Raw genomic sequence first — 27,787 nt, 5'->3', positions numbered from 1 at the left:
TTCACACCATGCTAGGTTGGGAGGATTCAAAGGTGAGTAAGATATAATCCTTGTCTTGAAGGATATTGAGTCTATTCAAGAGAGGCAGAAACATAAACCAATAAATGCAATAAAGTGATATGGGTGTGTGTGTGTGTATGTGTGTTATTGTCTTTGAATGTCCTATTGTAGTTTGAAACAGATGGGCAGAGAAAATCTCATTCTCATAGGACTGTAGGTCTGTGACAAGTCAACAGTTAGGGAGGGAGTTAAGTGCAACAGTTTGCTTGAAGAGCAACCCCAGCCCCTGAAACTCTTTACCTTCATCGCTGCTCTCCAAGCTTCGTAGCTTCAATGGGACCTGAAAATTCTTATGCAAAGGCAAGAGTGAAAGCTAATCAGACATTATGCTAAGTGTATATAACCAAACACTATATTAACTAAGCAGCCACTGCTGATGGCAACAATCAATAGAAAAATCCTGACATATCTAGGAAAATGTTTTTCTTCAATTCTTGTTTTGAAATTGTATTCCATTTCTTTTTACCTTTTCTATAGAATAGTGCCTGATTAACTTTTATATCCTCAGAATCCCACATAGTAGATGCTTTATAAATGCTTGTTAATCATCACCACAGAGCTCCATGATCAGTGTGCCATCTGGTGACATTTATCCTGAGGAGCAAGCCAGCCCCAGAGTTACACTTGGTCCCAAGAAGCATGGCTGGCCAATGCAACACTGTATATATCATAGTATTATACACTCATATTACTGATATGGTTTGGATTTGTGTCCCTGCCCAAATCTCATGTCTAATTGGAGGAAGGGCCTGGTGGGAGATGACTGCGTCATGGGGATGGATTTTCCTCATGCTATTCTCATGCTAGTGAGTTCTCATGAAATTTGATGTGTGTGAAGTGTGTGGCACTTCCCCCTTCACTCTGTCTCTCTCCTGCTGCCACGTGGAGAAGGTGCTTGCTTCCCCTTTGCCTTCTGCCATGATTGTAAGTTTCCTGAGGCCTCTCCAGAAGCAGAAGCCTGTATAGCCCATAGAACCATAAGCCAATTAGACCTCTCTTTTTTATAAATCACCCAGTCTCAGGTAGTTCTTGAGTGTCAGTGCCTCTGTTGCTGACTGAGAAAGAGGAAGGGACTAATATGCTTACTCTTCACATATATAATCTCATTTTACAAACTCCCATCTTAGTAAGAGAGTGGTGTCTATCACAGTGCTGTGCATAAACTATTTGTTGTGAAAATACATGAATAATTGTTTTATTTCCAACGTTTGCAGATGATATCCAGGAATTCCAACATGACTTGATATTTGATAGCATAGCTTTGTGATGGGGACTGCAAAGAGCTAGATACTGTTTGTGAAATAATGAAGACAGTAATAATTATAATTACCATTGATCTGCACTACCCTGTGCCAGGATGTTGGCATTCATTGTCTTGTAAAATCTTCACAGCAACCCTAATTCATGGGTACTAATATTATTCCCTTTTTAAACATGAGGGTTAGAAGCTTTAAGAGATTACATCATTTATCTAAAGTCACATAGCTAGTAAGTTTCAAACCCAGGTCTGCCATCTCCAAAGCCCACATAGTAGATTACTGAGAATCAAGGCACACATTTTTCTCTACCCTGTTAATTTCTATGAAGTAAACTTCATTCTTTATATAGAAAGAAGAGCCAGAGATTAAAATCACAAATCATAACATTTATTATTTAAAATCCAGCTAAGAGGAACTTTCGAAATGATCATTTTAACAGGGGTATTTTTTTGTAGTTTCTAAACTGTGTTTCATTAGCCCACTATGAGTTATCTCTTTTCAACTTTTCAAAGGTTAATAGGTAGGCACCCATATCTTGATTAATGAATGTACGGTGTAGGTGTGTGATCCAAAGACATGACCCAGAATTAAGTTAACCCACCAACTTCACTTTTCCTCTCACGGAACCAACATCATAGTGCTGCATTCTAGCTAATGAACTACCACCAACGTTGTATTTGAGTGAGCTTACATGTCAGTTACTGAAAATATGAATTAATAGTAATGTCAATAACTTAAAATAGGAAAATATTTATAAATGATTTCCCAAGTAGAAAAAGTGCATATTTCTGAAATCATAGTCTTATTCTTTCTTTCTCCCTCTCCTTTTTCAATAGGTATTTTTGCTTAAGAAAATGTCTTAGGAATTAGTGATGAATTGGACAAAAATTTATAGATTAAGGTATTAAATACCACAAAACTCTTGCACTTTACTTTTTCAGTCCATGTGGTTTCTGCTTTAAAAAAGTGTTACCTACATTTGTAAGATCATACGTTCTTTTCCAATATCTAAATATATCTGAGCTTTCTTAGAATTCTAGAGAGCACTGATTTTGACAATTACTTTGTTGCTTTTAAAAGGACTAAGAATTCACTATACTTGAACTCTACAGTCCAGAGAAGCCAGGTGCATTAAATTTTGTCTTAGCTCCATGGTATGTTTTGAATGTCAAGAGATGGCCTGTTTTCAGATCTTCTCTGTGATGATGTAAAGTAGTTACACTTTATCGAATGCTTGCTAAATGCTCACAACCATGCTAAGTCCTTGGCATGCATAATCTCTTTAATACTTATTTAATCTCACTAAACCTCACTGTTCTTATCTGTAAAATGAGAGTAATAAGAACCCCTACCTGATAGACTGCTTCTGACTTATTAAAGGTCATATAGCTCATAAGTAAAAGAGTTGGGATTTGATTACATATATCCAGCTCTAAGCTACCAAGTCGTAACTACTATAGTATAGTGGACACAGACAGATATGTACCTCCGTGTCTAAGAGTTTGTCCCCATGGCCCTAACAGACTATTTTATAAAATGGGCAAAGCCATTTCCTCGTAACACTCTATATACTATCTGCCTAGACGTCTGTTTATAAGTATTTTGAGCCATTCTCAGCTAGATATTCTCAAGTAAGACACAATTTGCTTTATTAATTTGCTTTTCTGGAATCTTTTTGGACCTGCATTTTAGCAAATTGTAGCCTGTTTAGCAGTTACTAAACTGCACTGATATTCACTTTTGGCATGATTTACAGAAAGGAGCCCAAGTAGGTACCTTACACATACCTAGTATTAAGCTGTTCTCCATACAGACACCCCCGAAATATGGCCTTATTGACTGACATCCAGAATCACATATATTTCTCTGGATCTTTCCAAAGAAATCTTTTCATCCTATAACACCCTGGTTTCAGGAAGAGGAGACAACTAACTTGAAATCTACAGCGCTGGGTTTAAGAGAAAAGTCTGTCATTGAAGCTGTGTGAGAACCTTAGTTTTTTCATGTGCAAAATGGTAACAGTATTTGCTCTGCTTGCCCCCTCAGTTGTTTCAAAAATCAAAGTAGAAAAGCACTCTACAAATAAGAGAGATAAAGTGGCATTATCCCAAAGGCAAAAGGCTTGGGGCCAAGAAGATTTAGGTTTAAAGCTTGATTTTAGTGCTTACTAGCTGCATGATTTTGGACACACAATTCAACCTGAGCAATTGTAAAGATTAAATGAGATAATACCATCCACCTGCAATACAACAAGCTCTAGCTCAAGCTTGTCCAACCCACACCCCAGGGACATGTGGGTTGAACATGAGGCCCAGGATGGTTTTGAACGCAGCTCAACACAAATTTGTAAATTTTCTAAAAACATTGTGAGATTTCTTTGTGAAAATTTTTTAAGTTCATCAGCTATCATTAGTGTTAGTGTATTTTAAGTGTAGCCCAAGACAATTCTTCTTCCAATGTGGCCCAGGGAAGCCAAAAGATTGAACACCCCTGCTAATAGGCTTTCTTGATTAGCATTTGGTTATAGGTGGTCTTCGTGTAAGAAAATAGAGGGAGGAAATATTAGAAAGGCATGAATGAAGATGTAAAATGATGTCATATAGAAGCAGGACATGAGTTTATGGTAATCTGAATGTGACCTGCACGATATAAGTCTTCCCAATAGAGTATTAGATCATCAGCAACAAACTACAAAACTACAACAGTGTTTCATTAAACTTTCTTTTCTCCAAAGAGATGAGTCTTAAATTGCAGACTCTATGTCTAGATTTCATCTTTTGACCCTGTGCCTGCCATATAAAGTTCTTCAGTTAAAATCTGTTAAATAGACATGTACTTGCTCTTCTCTGGAAACTTTCCAAATGTTCTATGCTTCTCAAGTTTACTAAGACAGTTTACAAGGTCTTCCAAAGACCTGTTAAATGTATATTGCATGCCTAACTGATGAAGTTGTGCCCATGAAGGAGATGATATATGCAAAGATCCTATGATCATGCTGTGGAAAAAGTTGGTTATTTTTTATTTCTTCTGAATCAACAGGTGAGTTTGGTACACCATATTTTTTTTTTTTTTTCTGAGACAGGGTCTCGCTTTGTTGCCCAGGCTGGAGTGGCAGTGGCACAATCATGGATCACTGCAGCCTCGACCTGCCCAGGTGATCCTCCCATCTCAGCCTCCTGAGTAGCTGGGACTACAGGAACACACCACCACTCATGGCTAATTTTTTCTGTATTTTTTTAAAATTATACTTTAAGTTCTAGGGTACATGTGCACAACGTGCAGGTTTGTTACATATGTATACATGTGCCATGTTGGTGTGCTGCACCAATTAACTCATCATTTACATTAGGTATATCTCCTGATGCTTAGAGACAGGGTTTTGCTGTGTTGCTCAGGCTGGTCTCCAACTTCTGGGCTCAAGCGATCCACCCACTTCAGCCTCCCAAAGTGAGGGGATTACAGGCGGGAGCCACCACACCTGGCCAGCATACTCCTTTTTAAATAACTTTGATTATGCTTTAGATAAATTTCCTTTTTGAGGGTATGAAGAAAATCTTCATGTGCTAAAATATTTTAGAGGTCAGCAGAAACTGCAATTGAAATATGATAAATATGATAAATGAACAGTAAAACAAAAATGGAATGTTTCTCTGGCGCAGTGGCTCACGCCTGTAATCCTAGCACTTTTGGGAGGCCAAGGCGGGCGATCATGAGGTCAGGAGATCGAGACCATCCTGGCTAACACGGTAAAACCCCGTCTCCACTAAAAATACAAAAATTAGCCGGAAGTGGTGGCGGGTGCATGTAGTCCCAGCTACTCTGGAGGCTGAGGCAGGAGAACGGCGTGAACCCGGGAGGCGGAGCTTGCAGTGAGCCGAGATCGCGCCACTGCACTCCAGCCTGGGCGACAGAGCAAGACCCTGTCTCAAAAAAAAAAAAAAAAAAAAAAAAGGAAAAAAAAAGTAGAATGTTTTCCCTGAAGTGTAAAATCCTTCAAGTCTCTGAAGTCTCTGAAGCACAGTAAAACGTGCTATTCTCCATTATTGCTTTTGTTTTGCTTTGTCTTTCTCAGAATGACTACAAAAAACTGTCAATGCAGTGCAAAGACTTTGTTGTTGGACTCCTTGATCTGTGCAGAAACACTGAAGAAGTCGAGGCCATTCTGAATGGGGATGTTGAAACGCTCCAGAGTGGTGATCACGGTCGCCCAAATCTCAGCCGTTTAAAACTTGCCATTAAATATGAAGTAAAAAAAGTAAGATCAGGCATGAAGCCTATTTACATTATTTTGGTTCTTGTTGGTGCTAAATAAGGATAAAGGGTTGATAGTTTTAGATTGAGCTGGGATTTACTTTTTTTTTTTTTTTTTTTTTTGAGACGGAGTCTCGCTCTGTTGCCCAGGCTGGAGTGCAGTGGCGTGATCTTGGCTCACTGCAAGCTCTGCCTCCCGGGTTCACGCCATTCTCCTGCCTCAGCCTCCCGAGTAGCTGGGACTACAGCCCAGCTGATTTTTTGTATTTTTAGTAGAGACGGGGTTTCACTACCTTGCCTAGGCTGGTCTCCAACTCCTGACCTCCTGATCCGCCCACCTCGGCCTCCCAAAGTGCTGGGATTACAGGCGTGAGCCACAGAGCCCAGCCGGGATTTTCTAACTAACAGTTGCACTAGGCAGATTCTCTAACAAATCATAAGCATCTATTGTGAGGCACTTTACCTACACTAAATGCCAGTCGTCTTTAAAATCTAGACGTATTTATGTAGAACCTTACAGAGATTGCCACTTTTCTTTGACTGGGCTAATGATATAACAACGACTTTATGAATCCAAATTCTAAAACATTTGTTATAAGACAGGAACATCATTATTTGACACTCAATTCCATTTTCCCATTTCTTGCTGTTTTCCAATAATGCCTTCAATTCCTTCTTTGCTGCATTAGACTTTCCACCAGCTGCACTTTTATTTGTGAAATATTTTTAGTCTCTGTCTTCAAGCATTGGTCCCATTCTCTGCTTTCTTAGATTATGTGAGGTATCTTTTAAAAAGCTGGCGGGGCACAATGGCTCATGCCTGTAATCCCAGCTCTTTGGGAGGCAGAGGCAAGTGGATCACTTGACGTCAGGAGTTGGAGACCAGCCTAGGCAACGTAGTGAAACCCCGTCTCTACTAAAACTACAAAAATTAGCTGGGTGTGGTGGTGTGCACCTATAGTCTCAGCTACTAGGGAGGCTGAGGTGGGAGGATCACTTGAACTCTGGAGGCAGAGGTTGCAGTGAGCCAAGATCATGTCACTGTACTCCAGGCTGGGTGACAGAGCGAGACTCTGTCTCAAAATAAATAAATAAATAGATAGATAGATAGATAGCTTTTAAAGGTAGGTTTTTCTAATAAAAGTAACATATGCTTATGGTAAGTTTTCAAATAGTATAAACGTCTCCTCCCAATTTTTCCAGTTCTGAAGGGAGAATAATGAACCATTGTTATGTTTCTATACACAAATTTCTTTCTTGGACAACTTTACAAAACAGTCAATAAATGTCCACTTTATCTTTTTAAAGGTTGTATTATTATCTCATTATATTCACATCTGTTTACTATTTAGGGATGTTTATTATAATTTTCAGATTTTTGTTATTAGATTTTTATTTATTTTTTATACAGTAAACATTTGTTCATATAGCTTGCTTACTTGCATGACTTTTACTTGTAAACAAAAATTCTTAGATGTGGAATTAATATGTCAATTTTTATTTTTAGGTTTCCAAACATTTGCTAGGTTTCCCTTCAGAAATGATGTACCAGTTTCCATAAACACCAACAGTGTGTGACAGGGCTTATTCCTTCCACCCACAGTGGGTTTTATCCAACTTTACCATTCTGAGTAGATAAACATTCTATCTTGTTTTAGACTTAACTCCATTTTCTACCTACCGCTCAAACTATCTTTGAGGTTAATCACCCTTAAGAGTCACTTGTAGTTCTTTTATGTAACCTGCCCTTTGTCATATTTTAATATTAATATCAATATTAAATATTGTAACTTTTTAATAACTTGACCAATTTTTATTTTGGGATATTGCTTTTTGTATATTAAATAACTCTGCCATATGTATGTTTTCAGTTGTAAAAATAAATACATGAGAATGTAAAGATTCCCTCAAAAAATAAATATTGAAAATTTAAGTCTTCTTAATTGAAGAGTTTTTGGCACAAGAATAAAAGGAGAGATCAATAGAATAAAATAGGCAGTCCAGAAACAGACCCATATACAAATGGGAATTTAGTATTAACTGTGTGACATTGTAGGTCAATGCAGGAAAGGTGATATTTTTAAAAAAGTATTTAGGCAACTGAGTTAATGTGATCTCTTTCTAGATGAAAAAACTATATAATCATAAAAGCTATACATAAAAAGTAGATTAATCTTTTTATAATATTCCATTAAAATTTTTTCTGTGCTTTGAAAGAAAGCTTGTTTGTTATAAAGGTAAAGCTTGATAAATTGGAATCTTCAAATTTATGTCAAACATGTTAGAACCTTTTCCCATTTGCTTGTTGCCTGTTAATTTGATGTTTTATGTTTGTTCTTTAATTCTAACAATATATTTCATTGGAAAGCATGGAATATTAGAACACATGAAAATCATTTATGCTGAACCTTTCTTTAATCAAACTTAAATGTTTTGTCACTTCCCTGCTAGTTTGTAGCTCATCCAAACTGCCAACAGCAACTTCTCTCCATTTGGTATGAGAATCTTTCTGGTTTACGACAGCAGACAATGGTGGTCAAGTTCCTTGTGGTCCTTGCTGTTGCCATTGGACTGCCCTTCCTGGCTCTCATTTACTGGTTTGCTCCATGCAGCAAGGTATGTATGTGAAGCCTACACCTCTATTATCTACTAGAAGAATGTCTTAAGTGGGGTAAAAACTTACCTTTAAAGTGAAAATTTAAGGTATTGTAGTTGAGTTTCAGTAATCTTTATTGTTTTTAATATTACAAAATAACTCCTGTTGGGGCTTAAATAATTTTCTTGCTTTTATTATAATAAAATAATACATGTTTGCTATAGGAAACAAAAAAATGGAAAAGATAAAATTCACCTGTAATATCACCACTGTTAATGTATGAAAGGAAACTCAGTAACTATATTAGTTTATTTCCTTTTACTCTTTTCTCTATGTATATCCATGCATATACTTTTATATTTCTTAATGAGGTCATAGTACCATTGAGCATATATTTCAAATGACATCCTAAAAGATGAAAACTTTTTCTGTTTCTCCTCTGGAAAAAATTGAGATGAAAGTTTTGTCTTGTATTTATTTTAGCTAATATGACCAGATAAATCTTAAAGGCAGTCATGTAAATACTAGTGTAATACTTGTTTCAGTAAAGAATATATATATATATATATTAGGGACTAAGTACACCAGAGCCTGAGAGCAAAAATAGCCTATTTTCTTAGCAAAAGCTATCTACCCATGCTTTGGTAAAAATGCTATGTTCAGATGGATCTAGCCTTTCATTAGCGTGACAGGACAGGTTTGAGAAATATTGACCTATCATTCTGTTAACAAGTGGAGAAATTTGTGTCCTGCATTGCTAACAAGCCTATTCTTTATGTTTTTGAAGCCACATTTCTGGATCTGTTGAACTCTGAGAGGCAGATTGAAATAATTCTGAAGCTTAGCAGCTAAATGTCTGCTGGACCATCTATTAATGTGCTATGTAGAAAGAACTATCAGTTGGGTTACTTCCAGTGCTTACACATGGGCATGATTCATTTTCAAACATCTGTAATATGTGGGCGCAAACACAAACATCGCCATTACTAACATATTGTTTTCTAATTACTTTGTCATATTTTAGGTGTTTTAGCCATATAAGGACCGTTCAAAATGACTCATGCTAGAAAGCTTGTGCAAAGCATTTTAGACAGTGGAAACATCCTAATTATTTCTAGTGATGATGATAGGAACTACAGGAAACTGGACGTTTTTCTCATGAGAGTAAAATCCATCATCATAGACATTTGCCCCTTAAAATATACAAGGCCAAAATTTGGTATCTTAGATACGTAAAATATAAACGAAGAACATAAAATTAAAATAGTGCAATTTACTAGAAATGACATCTATAGTACAGATTTTCATCTAGAAAGTTGAAATGTTTCCCCTTTTTACTAGAAATGACAGATTTTTCCTGGAAAAATAATGTGTGTACATGGACATGGAGTGTGGAATGATAGACATCAGAGACTTAGAAAAGTGGGGGCTCAGAACAGGGACAGGTGGCGACACATTATTTAATGGGTACAGTGCATATTATTTGAGTGACTGGTACACTAAAAGCCAGGACTTCACCACTACGCAGTATAGTCGTGTAACAAAATTGCACTGGTACCCCTTAAATTTAGACAAATACATTTCTAAATGTATTTCCCTAGAACATGAGTTATATCTATGTAGGTAGTCTCTTCCTTCTTCTTCTCCTTATATTTCCTGAGTCATCCGAGATTTAAACTGAATTAAAATAGGGGGAGTTTTTGAATTATCCCTGTTCTCATTCTGTGACCAGTTAAATTATAATCTCTTTCCTAAACTGAATAATTTTCCTTTTCCATAACCAGTGTGTTCGAAAGCATAATGCATTCCAGAGTGTCTGGTGCTTTGACGCAGACTATTTTTGGCAGTCCTTAGAGTTACATATTTCTTAAATTTTGATTGAATTCTAATTAAACTGATTTCCTTTACTATTTCTTCTTCCCTGGCCATATTTCTTTCTGGCATCTGTTTTCCATCCTCGTTTATGAACATTGAGGCAAATAATCAAATTAAAAGGACATTGTCAAGGTATTTTTTTCTCCTATCCAATACCTATTTTACTGTTTTTATCCTTTGAGTCATAATGATAAAAATCTATTTTATAGTTTTCCATTTGTAATGAACATAAATATGCTTTACAAGCCACAGGATTTTTTTGTGGGAGGAGATTGCTTCAGCTAAATTGGTGCTTTTATTCCAAATATATTTTAAAAATTTTGGATTTTCCAATATATCCGTGAACATCAATAAGATCAAATTGCAGGCCTATGCACTGTGACTGAGTCCCCATTTCTGTTTAAAGTTGGTTTTGCTATAGGAAACAAAAGTTGATGTTCTTTTTTCCCCTTTGTGAAATCCCTTTTGTTTTTACTTGCCCTCTTTCTTCTACTGTAATCCAAACATCACTTGTTTTTGTTCATTACAATAAGAATAGTCACACTGCAATTACAAATCATTTTAGTTTAAGCTAGTCTCAACCTTTTTCATTTCTATGTGGTGTTGAGTAGCTAGGTATTTAGTCATCAATAAACACCTAAAAAGACTCTGACATACAATATTTAATGACAAGTATTTATTTCAATGCTTACCCTCAGTAATTTTCCAGGTACATCAGTTGTTCAATTTCTTCATCTAGCTCTCCTCTTTTACAATTATTTTTTGGAAATTTGTCTATATCCCAGAGTATATAGATGGCAAATCTTACTAAAAAGGGTAATTCCCTTCAATTCCTAAAGTCTAGTGAGAGATGCCAAAATCTCCCTCAGTTTAAAGAGAAATATAATTCTCAACTTTTGTAAGAAAAATAAAGGCTATGAGGTTTCAAACATGCCCATTTTAGTTTCTAGGCAACCAGCTTTCTGTTTGATTGTTAAAACAAAACAAGAAAACACCAACAAACAAACCTAAAAATACCCTAAGACTTTTAATAAGCAGAAGAAGATGCCTGGATTGACACTCCCTTTAGAATAAAATAAAGGAAGAGTAATATTATCTAAAGGTCAGTAGGCCAGTGGAGGAAGAAGGGAAGCCAGGTAGGGGCCAGGCACACAGATCAGACACCTTGCCCTGAAAACTGAAGATTGACTTTAGAGGTGTTCGGGACAGTTAAACTAAGGTTCCAGAGTTTTCAGATATCAATAATGTAGATAGCTTTATTTCAACTCCATTTTATGTCCCCAACCTCATGTTTTCTATTTATGTTATTTATTTGGTTCTATTTTAACTTATGCTCTACTGTATGATGTCCTTGAAAGCTGCTTCTCATTCTTCCTGTAACCAGGCAGGTGATAAATAACATTTTCATGAATTTCACTAACAGTCACTGCCTCTAATCCCAGTTTTCCCCAGTCAAATAAATTGAGAATTTAAAAAGAAATAGTTTAGGATTTATAATGGATTTTCCCATGAGAAAGATATGGATTCCTGCAATAACTTTAATACACAGTTAAAACAAATCATACATAAAACATTATAGAATTAAAATTTTATGTATAACACATCATGGAAATAGAACATTGATGTTTATTTTTAATTGTTTATATTTAAAAAGAAAAATAGCAAAGGACAATAGAAGAAAATCAAACTTACTTTTTCTACCATTTGTTTTAATTTTGCCATCATTTGATTACTTGAGAGTTAGATTTTAAAAGGATCTTAAAACAAAACAATTTAAATCAATTCCATAGGTGATAGTATCTAAGCATTTTTTTACAGCAAATTTTTACAAAGTAACTTTGGATTGGCTCTGCAATCCTAGAATCTATTGGCTTAAAACTCTGTGTGTGTGTGTGTGTGTGTGTGTGTGTGTGTGTGTGTGTGTGTCTATGTTTATGTGTCTAGGTCTATTCTTTGGCCCTCTGTAACTGTGGGTTCTGCATCTGTAGATTTAACAAACCACAGATTGAAAACATTTGAAAACAATTGTGTCTGTGCTGAACAGGTACAGACTTCTTTTGCCATTATTCTATGAACAGCATATTGAATATTCTCAACACAAAGAAATGATAGATGTTTGAGATGATGGCTATGCTAATTACCCTGATCTAATCACTATATGTTGTATGTATTGACACATCACTGCGTACCCCCCATAAATATGTACAAATATGTCAATTTAAAAATGTCTCTTGTAACAAAAATTTACATAGCATTTACATGATAATATATCAGTAATCTCAGTATTAAAGTATATGAGAAAATATGCCTAGGTTATTTGTAAATATTATGATTTTATATCAGGAACGTGAGTAGCCTCAGAGTTTAGTATCCATGGAAGGACCTGGAACCAATCCCTCATGGATACCTAGGGACAACTGCACACACACACACACACACACACACACACAGCGTGAGAGAGAGAGAGAGATACAATACAATATCTCCTGTTTCTGGCCTAACATTCAGAATGTCAAGATAAGTTAATTGGTTCCAGCTCTAAGTTTTATTATTTTGAAAACCATATAGACAAATAAAGGTATGGAAATAGAGAACACCAATTGTTTTCCTTCCACGATAGCATTTATCTTTTCCGAGTCTTAAAAGATAATTCCTAATAATTTACATGTGTAGGCCCATTGATGAGAAAGTATGAAATTATTCTGTAAACCAAATAGAAGTATTAAGTTAGGGACAAGAATGCCTGGGTCCAAGTTCCAGCTCTACCACTTATGAGATATGTGACCTTGAACAAGTTTCTTGACCTCACTTCCTCAGTTTCTTCATCCAAAGTGGGCATTTGAGGGCATCTACCCTTTTGAATTGTTGTAATGATTACAAGTTAACAGTGTAAAGCACTTAAAAGAGTGCCAACTAAGTGTTGGTTGCATTTTATTAGTTTGTAAAGTTTTCTGTGGTAATAAACTCATTTGAAAAGCTGTTGAAAGCTATGGACCATCTTCTAAAGGGCGGGGGAAACTGTACACACAGTTTGAGTTTTGTTCATTTCAGAGGATGTCCAGATCCCTGAGTCATATCCTAGATCCTCACTCTGCCGAAGTGAAGATCTGTACATCTTAGACAGAAATTAATCTTATACTATAAAAGGCACACTAGCTTTTATTGTCCCCATATTTCATATAAGAATCTGGTTTTCACATAATTTAGGAAATGTGCTCATTGTCACTCAGCTAATGAGGGAATGAAACTGGAACCTGAACTTAAAATGTTAGACATTAAATCCAGTGTCCTTCCAGGACATTGTTCCAGTACACTATAGGAACCGCCCTGCTGCCCTGTCCTCAGTTGGGAGTTCTCTTCTTGGTACTCATGACTTTTACTGCATTTACAAGATCACCAAAATAGCAACATCCACTCAGGCCTCAATTGCATGCCTGTCAATGGAGTATATGTGAGGACACCCACCAAGGTTCTATACCTTGCAAAGTAGACTCAGTTTCATATTTTCATTGCCACTTCCTCAATACCTCAGGCCCACTAAATTAGTTGCTTTATATGAATAATGCTGACATTATTATGCTCCATATTTTGTCAACAATATTATATATTTTAAGAATTTAAATATCGTTTATTAGAAAAACACATGTATTTCGTTATTAATCAAGAACATCAGCACATGTAGGTGAGGAATGTGAACAAAATTTTATAACAGCATAAAGATATTACTCTATCACGAATTGCATAAATATAAACAATTAGGAGATGGTTGGAATATGCAGATGTTTATTCTTGCATGTATGTATGTGGGCTTTGCAAAGCGTACAAAACAAAGTTAAGATTTTCTTTTGGTGTGTGTTGTGGCAGATGGGGAAGATAATGCGTGGACCATTCATGAAGTTTGTAGCACACGCAGCCTCCTTCACCATTTTTCTGGGACTGCTTGTCATGAATGCAGCTGACAGATTTGAAGGCACAAAACTCCTTCCTAATGAAACCAGCACAGATAATGCAAAACAGCTGTTCAGGATGAAAACATCCTGCTTCTCATGGATGGAGATGCTCATTATATCCTGGGTAATAGGTAAAGACTGATTTTCTGTCATGTTTTTTCTTTGCAGTCTTAGCAGTTGGACTGAATGACACTGATTCTTTCACACATCAGTTATACAAATGTATGCAGCATGATACAATGCACCGCACATCATAATTTTCTTTGTGTTCTTAAAGTACAGTTCCTTGGGTTCATTATCGGTGCCATAGTCTTCTCACATGCTGTGCGTTTTTTTGCATTTCCAAGGAAAACCCAGGAAGAAAACCAACAGGATATTATCAATCACACCCCACCAGTGACACAAAGCTATTATGCCATTCATATTTCGAGAGAGAGCTGTGATTTCAAGCTTCAACACAACCACAATTTTCCATTGAGATTTGACAGGAATTGAAGCTAATAGACACTTGCATTTATTGAACATTTATTATGTGCCAAGAATTATTCCAAGCACTTTATAGACATCAAATCACATCATTTCTCTGCACCTCAGATTTCTAATCTATAATGTATAATCACATCTGTTTTATAGGATTTATGTAAGGATCAAGTAACTTTCTTTAGGACTCCTGGGTGGTAAGTGGAAGAGAAGGAATATGGTCTTAGTTGCTATACTATTTGTCTTAAGAATCAATCGTACATGTAGCATTAAATATAATACAAACAAGAAAGATATTTCAATTAGACATTTATGAATAAATAAATCCAGTGACTGTTAAGTGCCTTTGTTAAGTAATGAGGATACTAAAGTGAATGAGACATAGTGCCTGTGCTCAAGGAAGTTAAGTCTGGGAGGCAGGTCAGTAAGTAAATCAATAATTGAAACTCAATGTGACAAATGCTATAACTGAGGAGTTATTGGGATATTATGAACATACACAGATGGGGAGTATCTAAATCTGAGGTGGGCTGTGAAGTGGAAGGGGCAAGAAGCCCTTCCTGGACAGTACCTTCAATTTGATACTTTGAGGATAAGAGAATGTTAACTAGACCTGTTTGGGGGACAAGGATACTACAAGGCACGGGAACATTAGAGATGTGAGACTACGGCAACACCTGGCACACGTGGAATATGATGAGTTAGGCAGAGAAGGAGTCAAGGTGCATTTATGGATGTGAGTGATGGGAGATAAGGGTGGAGAAATGGCTAGAGGATGCTTTTCAGCAATTGGTGAACTGATCTGATCATGTTTTAGAAAGGTCACAGTGGTTGTGAAATAGAGGGTGGCTTAAAAGAGTCCAGAGGCTGAGACTCAGTGGAAGTGCTCCCTGCTAGGAGGATGAGGCCTGGAGCTCAGGAGCTAGGGGAAAGGACTTGAGAGCACCCTAATAGGTAAACCCCAAACAACTTGGTGATTATTGCACCTCAGAAGGGAGAGCTGTGGATTCTGCCTTGGATCAGTAGGTAGTGACTACAGTCTCTAAGAGGGAGAATACAGAAGGAAGACCATGCCTGGGACTGGAGGAATGAAAAGCTGATAAAGTTTAGGTTATGATTGACTTTGAAGTGCCCATGGAATTTCAAAGTGGAAATGTCCGTTCAGTAATATAAAGTATGATCCCTGGGAGTATTTGGGTTTTGAGTAAAGTTCTAGCAATCCTCAATTCCAGATGGTACTTAAGGCCCTGACTATGCATAAAATTACCTCGGGTTAACATATGTAAGATGTAAAGAAAATTAGGCTCAGGGGTTTTCATATAAATCCTTTAATAATCCATAGACTTCTCCATTCCCCCCATAACATCCCATCTCCCTCTTTAGGGACCTGGAGAAGCATTGTCAGTTTTGTATCACTTCTAAGGCAGGACATGTCTTCTTGGTTTCATGCTGGAGCTTGATGAGATGATCAATCAAAATATTAAGAAGCATTTTTCAAATTACCATAGGAATATTTTAAATGTAATTCAATAGCATTTGAGTTATTCAAAACTTTCAAATCACTTCATTTCCTGAATATGTTTTAGGGAAAAATAAGGATAGAGGCATAAAATGTGAATTGTATCACCAAAGTAATGATAAATCTTGGACACAGAAGATGGCTTTGATTTTATTCTAATTCTTTTCTAATTTAATTGATGAGGCTATAAAAAGAAATTATATTTCACTTCTAATGTCTGATTTAAAATAAGAATAAACAATCACTTTTGCATGGCCTTTATCTTGTTAAACTAAAAGCCCATGTCTCATAGTTTATTTTTTATGTGTTAGTACATGTAAGGTAAATAATACAGTACTTGGCACGATGGACATGTTCAAGAAATTTCAGAAAATTATAATTATTATTCAACTTTTCACTGTTTATATGTCACTTTTACATAGGAGTGCTATTTCCTATTAGGCAAAACATGACTGTTTTAGGACAAGATGAAACTTTGAAAAATTAAATTTTCTATAAGGGGTAAATAATTTTAAAAATTAAATTTTATATAGAGGGGTATGAGGAGAATGATTTATGGCAAATAATAAATTGAACATATTATATTTTACATATAAAAATACATATAAACTTGAGAGCACCCTAAAAGGTAAACCCCAAACAACTTGGTGATTACTGCACATCAGAAGGGAGGAGCTGCTAGTTCTGCCTTGGATCAGTAGGTAGTGACTACAGTCTCTAAGAGGGAGGATACAGAAGGAAGATCATGCCTGGGGCTGGAGGAATGAAAAGCTTTGAAAACAACTAGACTGCACGAGTTCAGTGAGTTATGTTTTACATAACATGTTCATTTTATTCTTTACCATAAATTATCCTCCTCATACTAGTCTTAGTTTTATTTATTTTGAAACGGAGTTTCACACTAGCTGCCCAGGTTGGAGTGCAATGGCGCGATCTTGGCTCACCGCAGACTCCACCTCCCGGGTTCAAGCAATTCTCCTGTCTCAGCCTCCCGAGTAGCTGGGACTACAGGCATGCACCACCACACCTGGCTAATTTTGTATTTTTAATAAAGACGTGGTTTCTCCATGTTGGTCCAGCTGCTCTGGAACTCCCAAACTCAGGTGATCCACTCACCTCAGCCTCCCAAAATGCTGGGATTACTGGCATGAGCCACCGTGCCCGGCTGTCTGAGTTTTATTTTAAACTTTATATATATTTTTTCCTTTTTCACTTAGAAACCTAACGCAGGAATATTAAATGAGGCTTTAATCAAAAGCAATTTCCTTGTAACTTTTGTCCCACCAGTCTTTGTATTTGACTTCAGAGACTAGCTAACAGTGTTTATTTAAAGGGAAAATAATGAACAAGTCAGGGCAGCTGATGCTTTTGTAGCATATGTTAGATTCCTGGTTCCGTTTCTGACACTGGTATTTTTTTTAAAGTTATTCTTGAAAGAAAGTTGTTGTACTTTCTGGAAATGTTAATAAGAAGTGGCCTACTTAGATGAGGTGTTGGGTGTGTTATGTGGGCTTGAGGGAGAGGACAACACTGTTAGTCACAAAGCAGATTTATCTAATGTTTAGTTGACAGAAAGTTGAAAGGCTAAATGACAAAACTGATGTGTCAGGAGATGCTGACAAGGCAGAACAGTGAGCTCAAATCAATGAGAGGACGTATAGCAGGAACACAGGGAGGCGGACATGCTTGAAGACACTTGTGAAAAGGGCCTTAGGAGCACTTGTCACTTAATGGTCAGTCTGAGCTGCTGAGAAAGCAGATGCAGTCCTGGGCTGACTCTTCAACAGAAGGAGAGGATGGCAGTTGAGGGCAGTAATTACCCAATGGCCAGACCACATCTGCAGGCCCCTAGTGCCCCGTGCAGCCAGTTGGCAAACTAAGGAGCATTTCAAGCACAACAGCAGTTTGGAGAGTGAGTCGTTCTCAGAACAGCACTTGAGGGGCTGGGGAAGCTTACCCTAGAGGGTGAGGCACGGGGTAAGACCCAGTGGAATCTGAGGCTTGTTTATTCAGAGGGCCCCATTTAGAGAAAAAGAAGACAAAGGGAGGACTTAGAAGAAGCCTGGGCAAGTAAAGACATCTTGAAGCTTCAGTTTCATGTTTAACCTGCCTCTGCTAGAGAAAAACAGATTTAATGAGCACACAGGTAGGTTTTTTGGTTGTTTTTTTGTAAAAATAAATTTGAAGGCAGAGGGAGCTGACTCATTTGCTACCTCTCTAGAGGGCAAAAATAGAACCACTGCATCCACGTTGAAGGAATATTCTGAAAATTCAACAGTGGGATGAGCAGCCTTCAGAATTAGCGAAGCACCTTATTGCAAGATCTGTATGAGCAGAGGCTTGATCAGGCCTGATCCCTGTGAAGTCTCCTGCTTGCCGCGAGCTTGGACTTGATGCGGGATTTCAAACTCTCCTTGGCAGCTCTCAGGGGTCCTCAGGACAAATGAGACAGGAACTTTTCCTTTGAGCAGAACAGCTCACTTACTTGTTTTAGTTTTTAAGTTTCAGGAAGACATCATTGGTGCCATGAATTCTACTTCTTAGAGAAAGAGAAAAGAAGAGGGAGAAGTGGGAGGAACAAGAGGAAGGGAAGTTTTGAAAACTAGGCTGCATGAGTTCAAATGTCCCTTTAGTCCCCATGCTTGTTACTCTGAACCATCCTCATCTCCTAGTGAGGCTGACAGGAACCCGGTGACCACAGTGGGGGAAAAAACTGCCGTATTTCCTGTCACAAATTTGATCCCCCAGATTTTATATTAAATCAATCCTAGTCCCCTCTTAACTTGAAATAACTCAAAATAAGTAATGAAGTCTTCTCTTAAATCCGTATCTTCTATGTTGCATTGAATACTGGCTTTAAGAAAAGGCACATGATGTGCTCTTGGAGATTAGAGATGGGGTGTTTCCTTAATCCCCACAGGGCTCTGCAGCTATTCGTATAGCAGGTTCTGTGATTGACATTTAGGACCACTGTGAGTATTTGAGGCAGGTGGTTGCTGAGAGTAAAAGGTTAATTTCAACTCGAGGCTGTGAAGGACTTCTTGATGGTGACAAGTTTTGATCCGTTGTTGGAGTTTGGGTTGTATTCTCCAGATGGCTCCAGAAGGAGACAGGATGTCAGAGTAGAGTATCTTAATAGTGATAAAGCAACTTCTTTTTAATTAAAAAAGTGGGATTCTTCAAATTAAGAAAAACATACATGTGCCAATCGTGGAAAATTTTAAATAGTAAGCACTCAGTAAACGTTAGTCATAATTTTTTCCAAGTGCCAGACACTGAGCTGTGTATTTCACATGAACTATTTTGTTTAAGGCTCATAACAATCCAGTGAGGCGGGAATGAACCAATATCATTTCCATTTTACAACCTGAGTTTTAGATAGTTTAAATACCTTATCAAAGACTTCATAACTGACAAATGGAAGAACAAATTCTCAAATCCATGGTAGCCTGTGTACCTAAATTCCTCAAATCCAGTGTTCCTAAATACTACACTAAAATTTTGAAGAAATAGGCAGTACTATTAATAATTCCACCAGAAAAAGGCAACTACTATTAATAAGTTCGTGTCATCCCATCTAGGCTTTCACTGTGCTGGTTTTAAATATAAACCATACATCATAACATAACATTTGAAACATTTTTACTTAGCATTACAATATAAAGGTTTTTGCAATGTATGTTAGTCCAGGTCCTCCAAGAAGCAGGCACAAAGATGAAATGTTCAACAGGTTTATTAAGGGAAATGGAAATTTTATTAAGGAACATTTCTTGTGAGAGGAAATGGTGAGAAAGCTGAGAAAGGTCTCAAAGGCTCTCAGGCAGGGCTATAAGTCAAACCCCAAGGGACAGAGAGAAGGCAGGAAGGTTGAGTAGAAGCATCCTAGATCTTTACACAGTCTAAGGAAAGCTTGGCAAGGCTGTCATGAATCCTTGAGCCAAAGTCAGCCATCAGAAGAGTCCCATGTCTCCCAAGAAGAGGTACCCTCAGTAATTGGATGAGAGCAGCCTGGGGGAGACATGGCCTTGGACAAAAATGGCAGTGGTTTTCAGAAGACAGTAGGTGAGGCCTGTGACCAATCAAATTCCTATAGTTGAATGTCACTGAGGCACATTCTCATGGTCACTGTCCCATGGTAATTAATAAAATATCACATTAAATGGCTTCATAATACTCCATCTGTGGAAGTCCCACTTCCATTTTACTTCTATTTTGAGTGTGTGGGTGTGTTTGGGTTATTATAAAGTATCCTACAATAATCATCTTTTAAATATATTTTTATGTGTGGAATTAATTGATCAGCAGGACATTTGTTATTTTAAGGTGTTCAATGAACTTTGTCAAATTGCTTTCAGGTATGCACTGATATTTCTGGACTATGATATTTGTGAGGATATGGGAATTATGGTGGGACGGCAGGCTGGGGCCAAATTTTGAAGGGTTTTGTAATGTCAGGCTGAGACCTTTCAAACATATTTTGTTTTAAAGAACAGCTAAGACTGAATGCAATTGAATTGATATTTTAACCCCTTTCTGATACAGGCATGATATGGGCTGAATGTAAAGAAATTTGGACTCAAGGCCCCAAGGAATATTTGTTTGAGTTGTGGAATATGCTTGATTTTGGTATGTTAGCAATTTTTGCAGCATCATTCATTGCAAGATTCATGGCATTTTGGCATGCTTCCAAAGCCCAGAGCATCATTGACGCAAATGACACTTTGAAGGACTTGACGAAAGTAACATTGGGAGACAATGTGAAATACTACAATTTGGGTGAGTTTACAGTAGAGTCAATATAATTAAAAATGTAGAATTTTCTTGTAAAACAGGTGTCAGTAGTAGTTTGGTTACTGCCCAATTCTCATAAAATTGTTCGTTTCCAACATCTGTATCTGAAGAATGAGCATCTATATGTGAGGAAGCATGCTTTCCGCTTCTTCCTTTGATTTTTCTACTCCCTGGAAAACTCTCTTAATCACAAGACCCATCTCCCTTTATCTCTTGGATCAATTGGCTAGTTACCAAACTTCATTGAGAATACATGTCTTATGTCCTGGATTTATTTTTCCCTCTTTTTTTTTTAAACTAAAAATAGTTCACATTTGATCTAGCTAGCTAGCTATCTGTATCTCTCTCTCTGTATACATATATACGTGTGTATATATGTATATGGATATATACATATGTGTATATATATGTATACGGATATACACACATATATGTGTGTGTGTATATATATGTGCAATGGAATACTATTCCAACTTTTAAAAGAAGAAAATCCTGTTATTTGTAACAACATGAATGAATTTGGATGACATTATGCTGAGTGAAATAAGGCAGGCACAGAAAGACAAATGGTATATGATCTTACTTATTTGTAGAATCTAAAAAAAGTCAAACTTAAAGAGATAGAAGGTAATGGTGGTTGTAGGGGCTGGGTTAAGGGGCACAAAATGGGGAGATGTTGGTCAAAGGTACAAAGTTTACAAAGGGTACACAGTTAGGGTGAATAAGTTCTGGAGATATACAGTATGGTGGCTAGAGTTAATCATCATGTACTGTATACTTGAAAATTCCTAAGAGAGTAAATTTTAAATGTTCTTACCACAAAAATGTATGCGAGGTGATGAATATGTTAATTAGCTTCATTTAATCTTTGCACAGTGTAGACGGACACATATGAAAACATCAAGTTGTGCCCCATAAATACATATAATAAAGTTCACATTTGAGTGCCATTTGCATTTAAGATATATAAAAAGTATTTGAAAACAAAGGAATTGTTGGGATCTCTGAGAGGTTCCCCAGTCAATAACACCACTGCTTCCCAACCAGTCTTAAAATTAGTTGAGAAATAAAACAAGACATTAATATGGAGGCCAGATCATCACCTCTAACACTGATAAAATCCGGGGTGGATGACATAGGTCTGAGTCTATTAGCTAATGGGTTCAGTAATACTGAACCCCAGAATTAGGCAGATATATCCTCCAATTTCTAGATAGCAATGGACCAGGGCAGTCCTCCCCACTAAAAGAGGATGGCAGCTCCATGGATGACCAGAGGAGAATTCCCAGGACAGAGAAGGCAATGCTGAGCCAGCTATGCCCAGTTATTCATCCCAATTGAGCAATCAGATAAGTCGTTCCAGCTTTCCAGGAAGAAAGTGACTAAGAGATGGAAACTGGTTCAGTTATTTACTTAAGGAGACTACCACCTCGTAGAAACCTGGATGGGGAAAATATATTCCCTTTGAATACTCATTTCAAACCCTCTGATAAGAAATTAGTTAACATTCACTTGTGAGTTTATTGGCAATATCACATAAGGGCTCCATTATTATTAATGTTTATTTTAATGAAAGATTTTTAAAAATGCACTTAATTAAAAAAATTCAAAGCTATTTGTAGATAATACTTATATTCAAAGCACTATAAAAAAGGAAACTGCTTTTATTAGTTTCTTGTTATCCTTTCCTAATTCCACTTCTCAACAAATAAGCAAATTCAAATTTGTAATTATGTTTTTCCCCTTTCTTACACACTGTTTTGTATTTTTCTTCATAATGGTTTCTTAATTGCATTTTTGATGACCTGATGTAATAATGCCAGAAAAAATCATAAGTGAATAATTGCTACATTTTATGGTAAAAATAGACTTGAGTGTCCAATAAAAGTTACTCCTAATAAATTTAAATGACTACAAATATGCTAAAAGCCTAAAATTATAGTGTAATTATAGTTTAAGACTGAATAATAAACACTACCATTTATTAAGTGCCAGGCACTTGCTAAACACGGAACATATGCTGACTTATTGAATTCTCACAAAGACAAGAGAGTTAGAGGGGACATTGTCTCATTTTCAAAAATCGGGAAACAAAACTAAGAGAAGTAGTTTTGTAAGTTCTTTGATATACGTGTATGTGCGTAGATATATATACATGAACTTTTACAGATACTGAGTCTATAGTCTGAACTCTTAACTATTATGCTATCCCCTTATGGGAAATTGCTAGCAAACCAGGAGAGTCATGTTCTCAATAAACTAAGAAGCTCAAATATAGCAGACACTTAAGAAGCCCTTTAAGATAAGAGACTTCCATTCGAAAACTGGATTCTAATGTAACTATATTTCTTTCACAGAAAAAGAAGTTACCTAAATAAACAACTTGAAGAAACTCACACAACTCTTTATCTTTGCTTTTTCCTAGCCAGGATAAAGTGGGACCCCTCTGATCCTCAAATAATATCTGAAGGTCTTTATGCAATTGCTGTAGTTTTAAGTTTCTCTAGGATAGCTTATATTTTGCCAGCAAATGAAAGCTTTGGACCTCTGCAGATATCACTTGGAAGAACAGTCAAAGACATCTTCAAGTTCATGGTCATATTCATTATGGTGTTTGTGGCCTTTATGATTGGAATGTTCAACCTCTACTCCTACTACATTGGTGCAAAACAAAATGAAGCCTTCACAACGTATGTGATCTCAGATGTTTTGATCATAGTTACTGCAAATTAAATAAATATTAGTTTAACAGTGTTTATGTAAGTCCATGGGATAAATAATGTTTTGGTAAAGACTTCATCTCTAGTTCCTCTTGCAAAATGAGGGGATTTTAAAAATGAGTTGGAGGGACTCTAAAATGTAGGAACCTTTCTAATATTAAATAATAACTAACATTTTTAGAGCCAGGTAAATACCTTGCATGCCTCCCTTTATTATCTCTATTTCACCAAGAGGAAACTGAAATTCGCAAAAATTAAGTAATTTGCCGAATATTCCATAGCTGTATGTGGAACAGCCAGGGTGTAACCCTTGGTTGCTGACTCTAGGATCTGTTGCTCTGAACTCCCTTACCCTCCTGCTTACAGGGGACTCCTGGGGACACTAACTATGAAAACAGCTGCTTTCCTAATTGAATTGCTCAGATCTTATTACTGAGTGGATCTGACTTATCAATAGTGACAAGAGTTTTGACTTATGTTCACCATGGACACATGTTTTTTTTTTTTTAAATAAAGTGTGTTTGGAATAGATTATTTAAATATTAGGTCTGCAGTGTTACAATGAGAAGCAACAACTGAAACATAAGCCTACTGTTTTCCATATTTCTCTGAAATACAGTTTGCCAGGGAAATGTAACCACCTAAATTAAGCAAATTGCCTTAGCTTTGGTCAATAATTAGGCCTACAGCATTGAAATTCCTACCTAAGACATGTCAGTGATTTTGGTAACATTGTCTGTTTATATTGTTATATTTTCCATTAAGATGCATATGATTATTATTTATTGGATATGAGTAGAAGTATAGATCAGCAGGAAAACTAAAAGGATTCTAACAAACTATGTTATTTTAAAGTAGTACATTTAACAATTCCATTGCCAAAGCTATGGATTATTTAAGTGTTCATATCTGTGGTTAGAAATTATGTTAATAGCATTTATTGAGTGCTTTTTATGTGTTTATTGAGTTACGATTATGTACTTCATATGCACAATATTACCCCATCCTTGCAGCAATCCTATTGTAACCATTTTACAGAAAAAAGTGAGCTTCCGAGAAGTGAAGATTTTTTTTTTTTAATAAATAGTAATTTGCAAAGACACTAAATCAACTCACTTTTATTACGGTAATATTGTTATTTACTTATACACTTTATTTCTTTTATTTTTCCCCAGAGTTGAAGAGAGTTTTAAGACACTGTTCTGGGCTATATTTGGACTTTCTGAAGTGAAATCAGTGGTCATCAACTATAACCACAAATTCATTGAAAACATTGGTTACGTTCTTTATGGAGTCTATAATGTCACAATGGTCATTGTTTTGCTCAATATGTTAATTGCCATGATCAACAGTTCATTCCAGGAAATTGAGGTATAATCTTCAATACATTGTTATCATTTGTGCCTACATGTTTTAATTATTCCAAGGACTAACTCAGCAAAGAGGATGAAAGTATGGATTGCTCTTCCCCCTTTGTTCATTCCCTGTTTTATACACTCGTTTGACCAGTAATCTGGAAAATTTTAACTCTTTGCTTCCACATGCAACATCAATAAGGTGTCATGGGGCAGTAAGGCATAAGAAGCAGAAATGCTGATTTGATATCGATTTAATAAAAAAACTTTAGAAATACTATATCAGCATGAATTTATATTTTATTCAAAAAATTACTACTTATGAATACTATTATTCTCCAAGTCTTTTTTGAGTGATATTCAAAATTGACCTTTTCTCAAGTTGAGATTAATAGTGTAAATTTTTATTCCAGAAATCTTTCTCTGTGTCCCAAATAAATGAGTGGGATATTGTGGGATAAAATAATAATTTTTCATAGCGTTTTTCAGAACGTAGGAAAATACATTTATATCTATCAGGTATTTATAAACACATGGGAACTTGGAGATTCACAGTCTTGTACAACTGTCAAAATTTTAGACAAATTTAAGAAAGAGTGTGTGAATAGAATGTTAACGTTTTGAAAAAATCTTGGAATGATCATTGGGGTCTGGGAATGTTTATAGGCATTGTCCTCCATCTAGCCACACAATGGTAAAAGCATCCCAGTAATTCTGTTTATGCATTTCCTTGCTGACCTGTCATGTGTATTTGTATAGGATGACGCCGACGTGGAATGGAAATTTGCAAGAGCCAAACTCTGGTTCTCCTACTTTGAGGAGGGGAGAACACTTCCTGTACCTTTCAATCTGGTGCCAAGTCCAAAGTCCCTGTTTTATCTCTTACTGAAGCTTAAAAAATGGATTTCTGAGCTGTTCCAGGGTCATAAAAAAGGTTTCCAGGAAGATGCAGAGATGAACAAGGTAACTTAGCTTGATAATGTATAATTGTATTCTTTAATGCTGAGACTACTGTAACCATTGTGCCACATCCCTTTTTTTTTTTTTTTTTTACTATTATTATACTTTGTTCTAGGGTACATGTGCACAACGTGCAGGTTTGTTACATGTGCCACATCCCTTTAAAGAGAATCGGTTCCTGATGACTTGTCCATTCATTCCCACATGCACACAGCACAGTCCTTTGGCTTGTGTCTGTTCAACATGAGCACACTGGACATTTCCTACTTAAAAGAATGTAAGAAAAATTCATGAAATATAACTAAAATAATATGTTATCTGGAGCGAGTACTGAAAGAAGAGCTATTCTGGGCTGCTTTTTTGCTTTTGGGGCTACATGTCCCTCACTTCTCCTTCAATTTATAGAGCCGGGTAAATCAGCAGCAGCTCGTTATGACTGGGGGGCAGCTTGATTAACTCTTAGATAACTTCTATGTTGAAAAGTTCAGAAATCAGTTGCTCACATGTAATTTAGGGGACCAGACTTGGCAATAAGTAGTTCAAGAAAGAAAGAGCTAAGGATATTGATTGAAAACAATAATCCCACAAGGCGATGCAATCTTTAAAAAGAATAAAAAGATTTAGTGCTTAGATGAGGCAGTAGGGCGATCACAGCATGTTCAGATACGTTTAGAGAACATGTGGAATTTTGTCTAACTGGAGGTGGAAGGTGAGGGGTTATGCTGTGCAAAGATCTCTGCTGAGCACAGACCACTATACTCAGAAGGAACACTGAGATACCAGGTGCATCCAGGGGAAGGCCAGAATGGGACACATAGGGATACGGTGTCATATGAGGGAGAACTGAAGGAGCTGGCTGTTTCTTCTGAAAAAGGAAGATTGAAATTGACTAAAAATATCTTTGTAATTTCCATCTTTAGGAAGTATACTTGTTTTTCAAAAATGGGAAGAAAAGCAACGGGCAAAAAATTTAAATAGTTAATTTTTTTTTTTGAGACGGAGTCTTGCTCTGTCATGGTTCACGCCATTCTCCTGCCTCAGCCTCCCCAGCAGCTGGGACTACAGGCGCCTGCCACCACACCTGGTTAATTTTTTGTATTTTTTAGTAGAGACGGGGTTTCACCGTGTTAGCCAGGATGGTCTCTTATCTCTTGACCTCGTGATCCGCCCGCCTCAGCCTCCCAAAGTGCTGGGATTACAGGCGTGAGCCACCGTGCCCGGCCACAAATAGTTAAATTTTAATTCGATATAAGAACAAACTTTTAACAAGAAAATCTGCCCAACAGAAGAGTGGGCTGCCTTTCAAAGTAGTGAGCTTCCCACCATTGTAAGCAGTCAATAAATGCCAGATGGCTGACAGTGGGAATTTATTGAAGATTTTTCCTTTTTACACTGCGTGGGCAATTGGACCAAATGATTATAAAGTTTCCTTGCAATAAGATTCTATCATTAAATAAAAGGAAAATGTTGTAATTCTTGCACTGTTTACCATTTACTATTTAGGGTTCTCAAGTAAGTAACACATTCTCTGAGTTCTAGTTTCCTCAACTGTAATATGTGAAAAAAATTATATCTACATCCTGAAGATCAACTCAAATAAGTATATAAAAGTACTTTGAGAATTTTAAAGCTTTGTTTCAATGTAGTTATGATTTTTTTTTTTTTTTTTTTTTTTGAGGCGGAGTCTCGCTCTGTCGCCCAGGCTGGAGTGCAGTGGCCGGATCTCAGCTCACTGCAAGCTCCGCCTCCCGGGTTTAAGCCATTCTCCTGCCTCAGCCTCCCGAGTAGCTGGGACTACAGGCGCCCGCCACCTCGCCCGGCTAGTTTTTTTTTTTTTTTTTTTTTTTTTTTAGTAGAGACAGGGTTTCACCGGGTTAGCCAGGATGGTCTCGATCTCCTGACCTCGTGATCCGCCCATCTCGGCCTCCCAAAGTGCTGGGATTACAGGCTTGAGCCACCGCGCCCGGCCGA

The 27,787-nt window shown here is 36.8% G+C and overlaps 1 protein-coding gene across 3 annotated transcripts in view; it reads left to right on the top strand.

Moving 5' to 3' along the window:
• Nucleotides 1-27,787, top strand: part of TRPC6 (transient receptor potential cation channel subfamily C member 6) — a 140,759-nt gene that overhangs the window by 93,277 nt on the left and 19,695 nt on the right. The window contains exons 3-9 of one of the 3 annotated variants that reach the window (XM_025358516.1): nt 5,392-5,574; nt 8,022-8,186; nt 13,906-14,122; nt 20,533-20,766; nt 23,207-23,471; nt 24,677-24,872; nt 25,616-25,819. In XM_025358516.1, coding sequence (XP_025214301.1) covers nt 5,392-5,574; nt 8,022-8,186; nt 13,906-14,122; nt 20,533-20,766; nt 23,207-23,471; nt 24,677-24,872; nt 25,616-25,819 — 1,464 coding nt within the window. The remainder of the gene's footprint in view (nt 1-5,391; nt 5,575-8,021; nt 8,187-13,905; nt 14,123-20,532; nt 20,767-23,206; nt 23,472-24,676; nt 24,873-25,615; nt 25,820-27,787) is intronic. The other 2 variants (XM_025358517.1, XM_025358518.1) reach the window with 2 other exon arrangements.

The sequence above is a fragment of the Theropithecus gelada genome, chromosome 14, assembly GCF_003255815.1.
Source record: "Theropithecus gelada isolate Dixy chromosome 14, Tgel_1.0, whole genome shotgun sequence".
In the NCBI taxonomy this organism is placed as follows: domain Eukaryota; kingdom Metazoa; phylum Chordata; class Mammalia; order Primates; family Cercopithecidae; genus Theropithecus; species Theropithecus gelada.
Note: the sequence above shows the minus strand (reverse complement) of the source record. Positions and strands in the feature narration are given on the sequence as shown.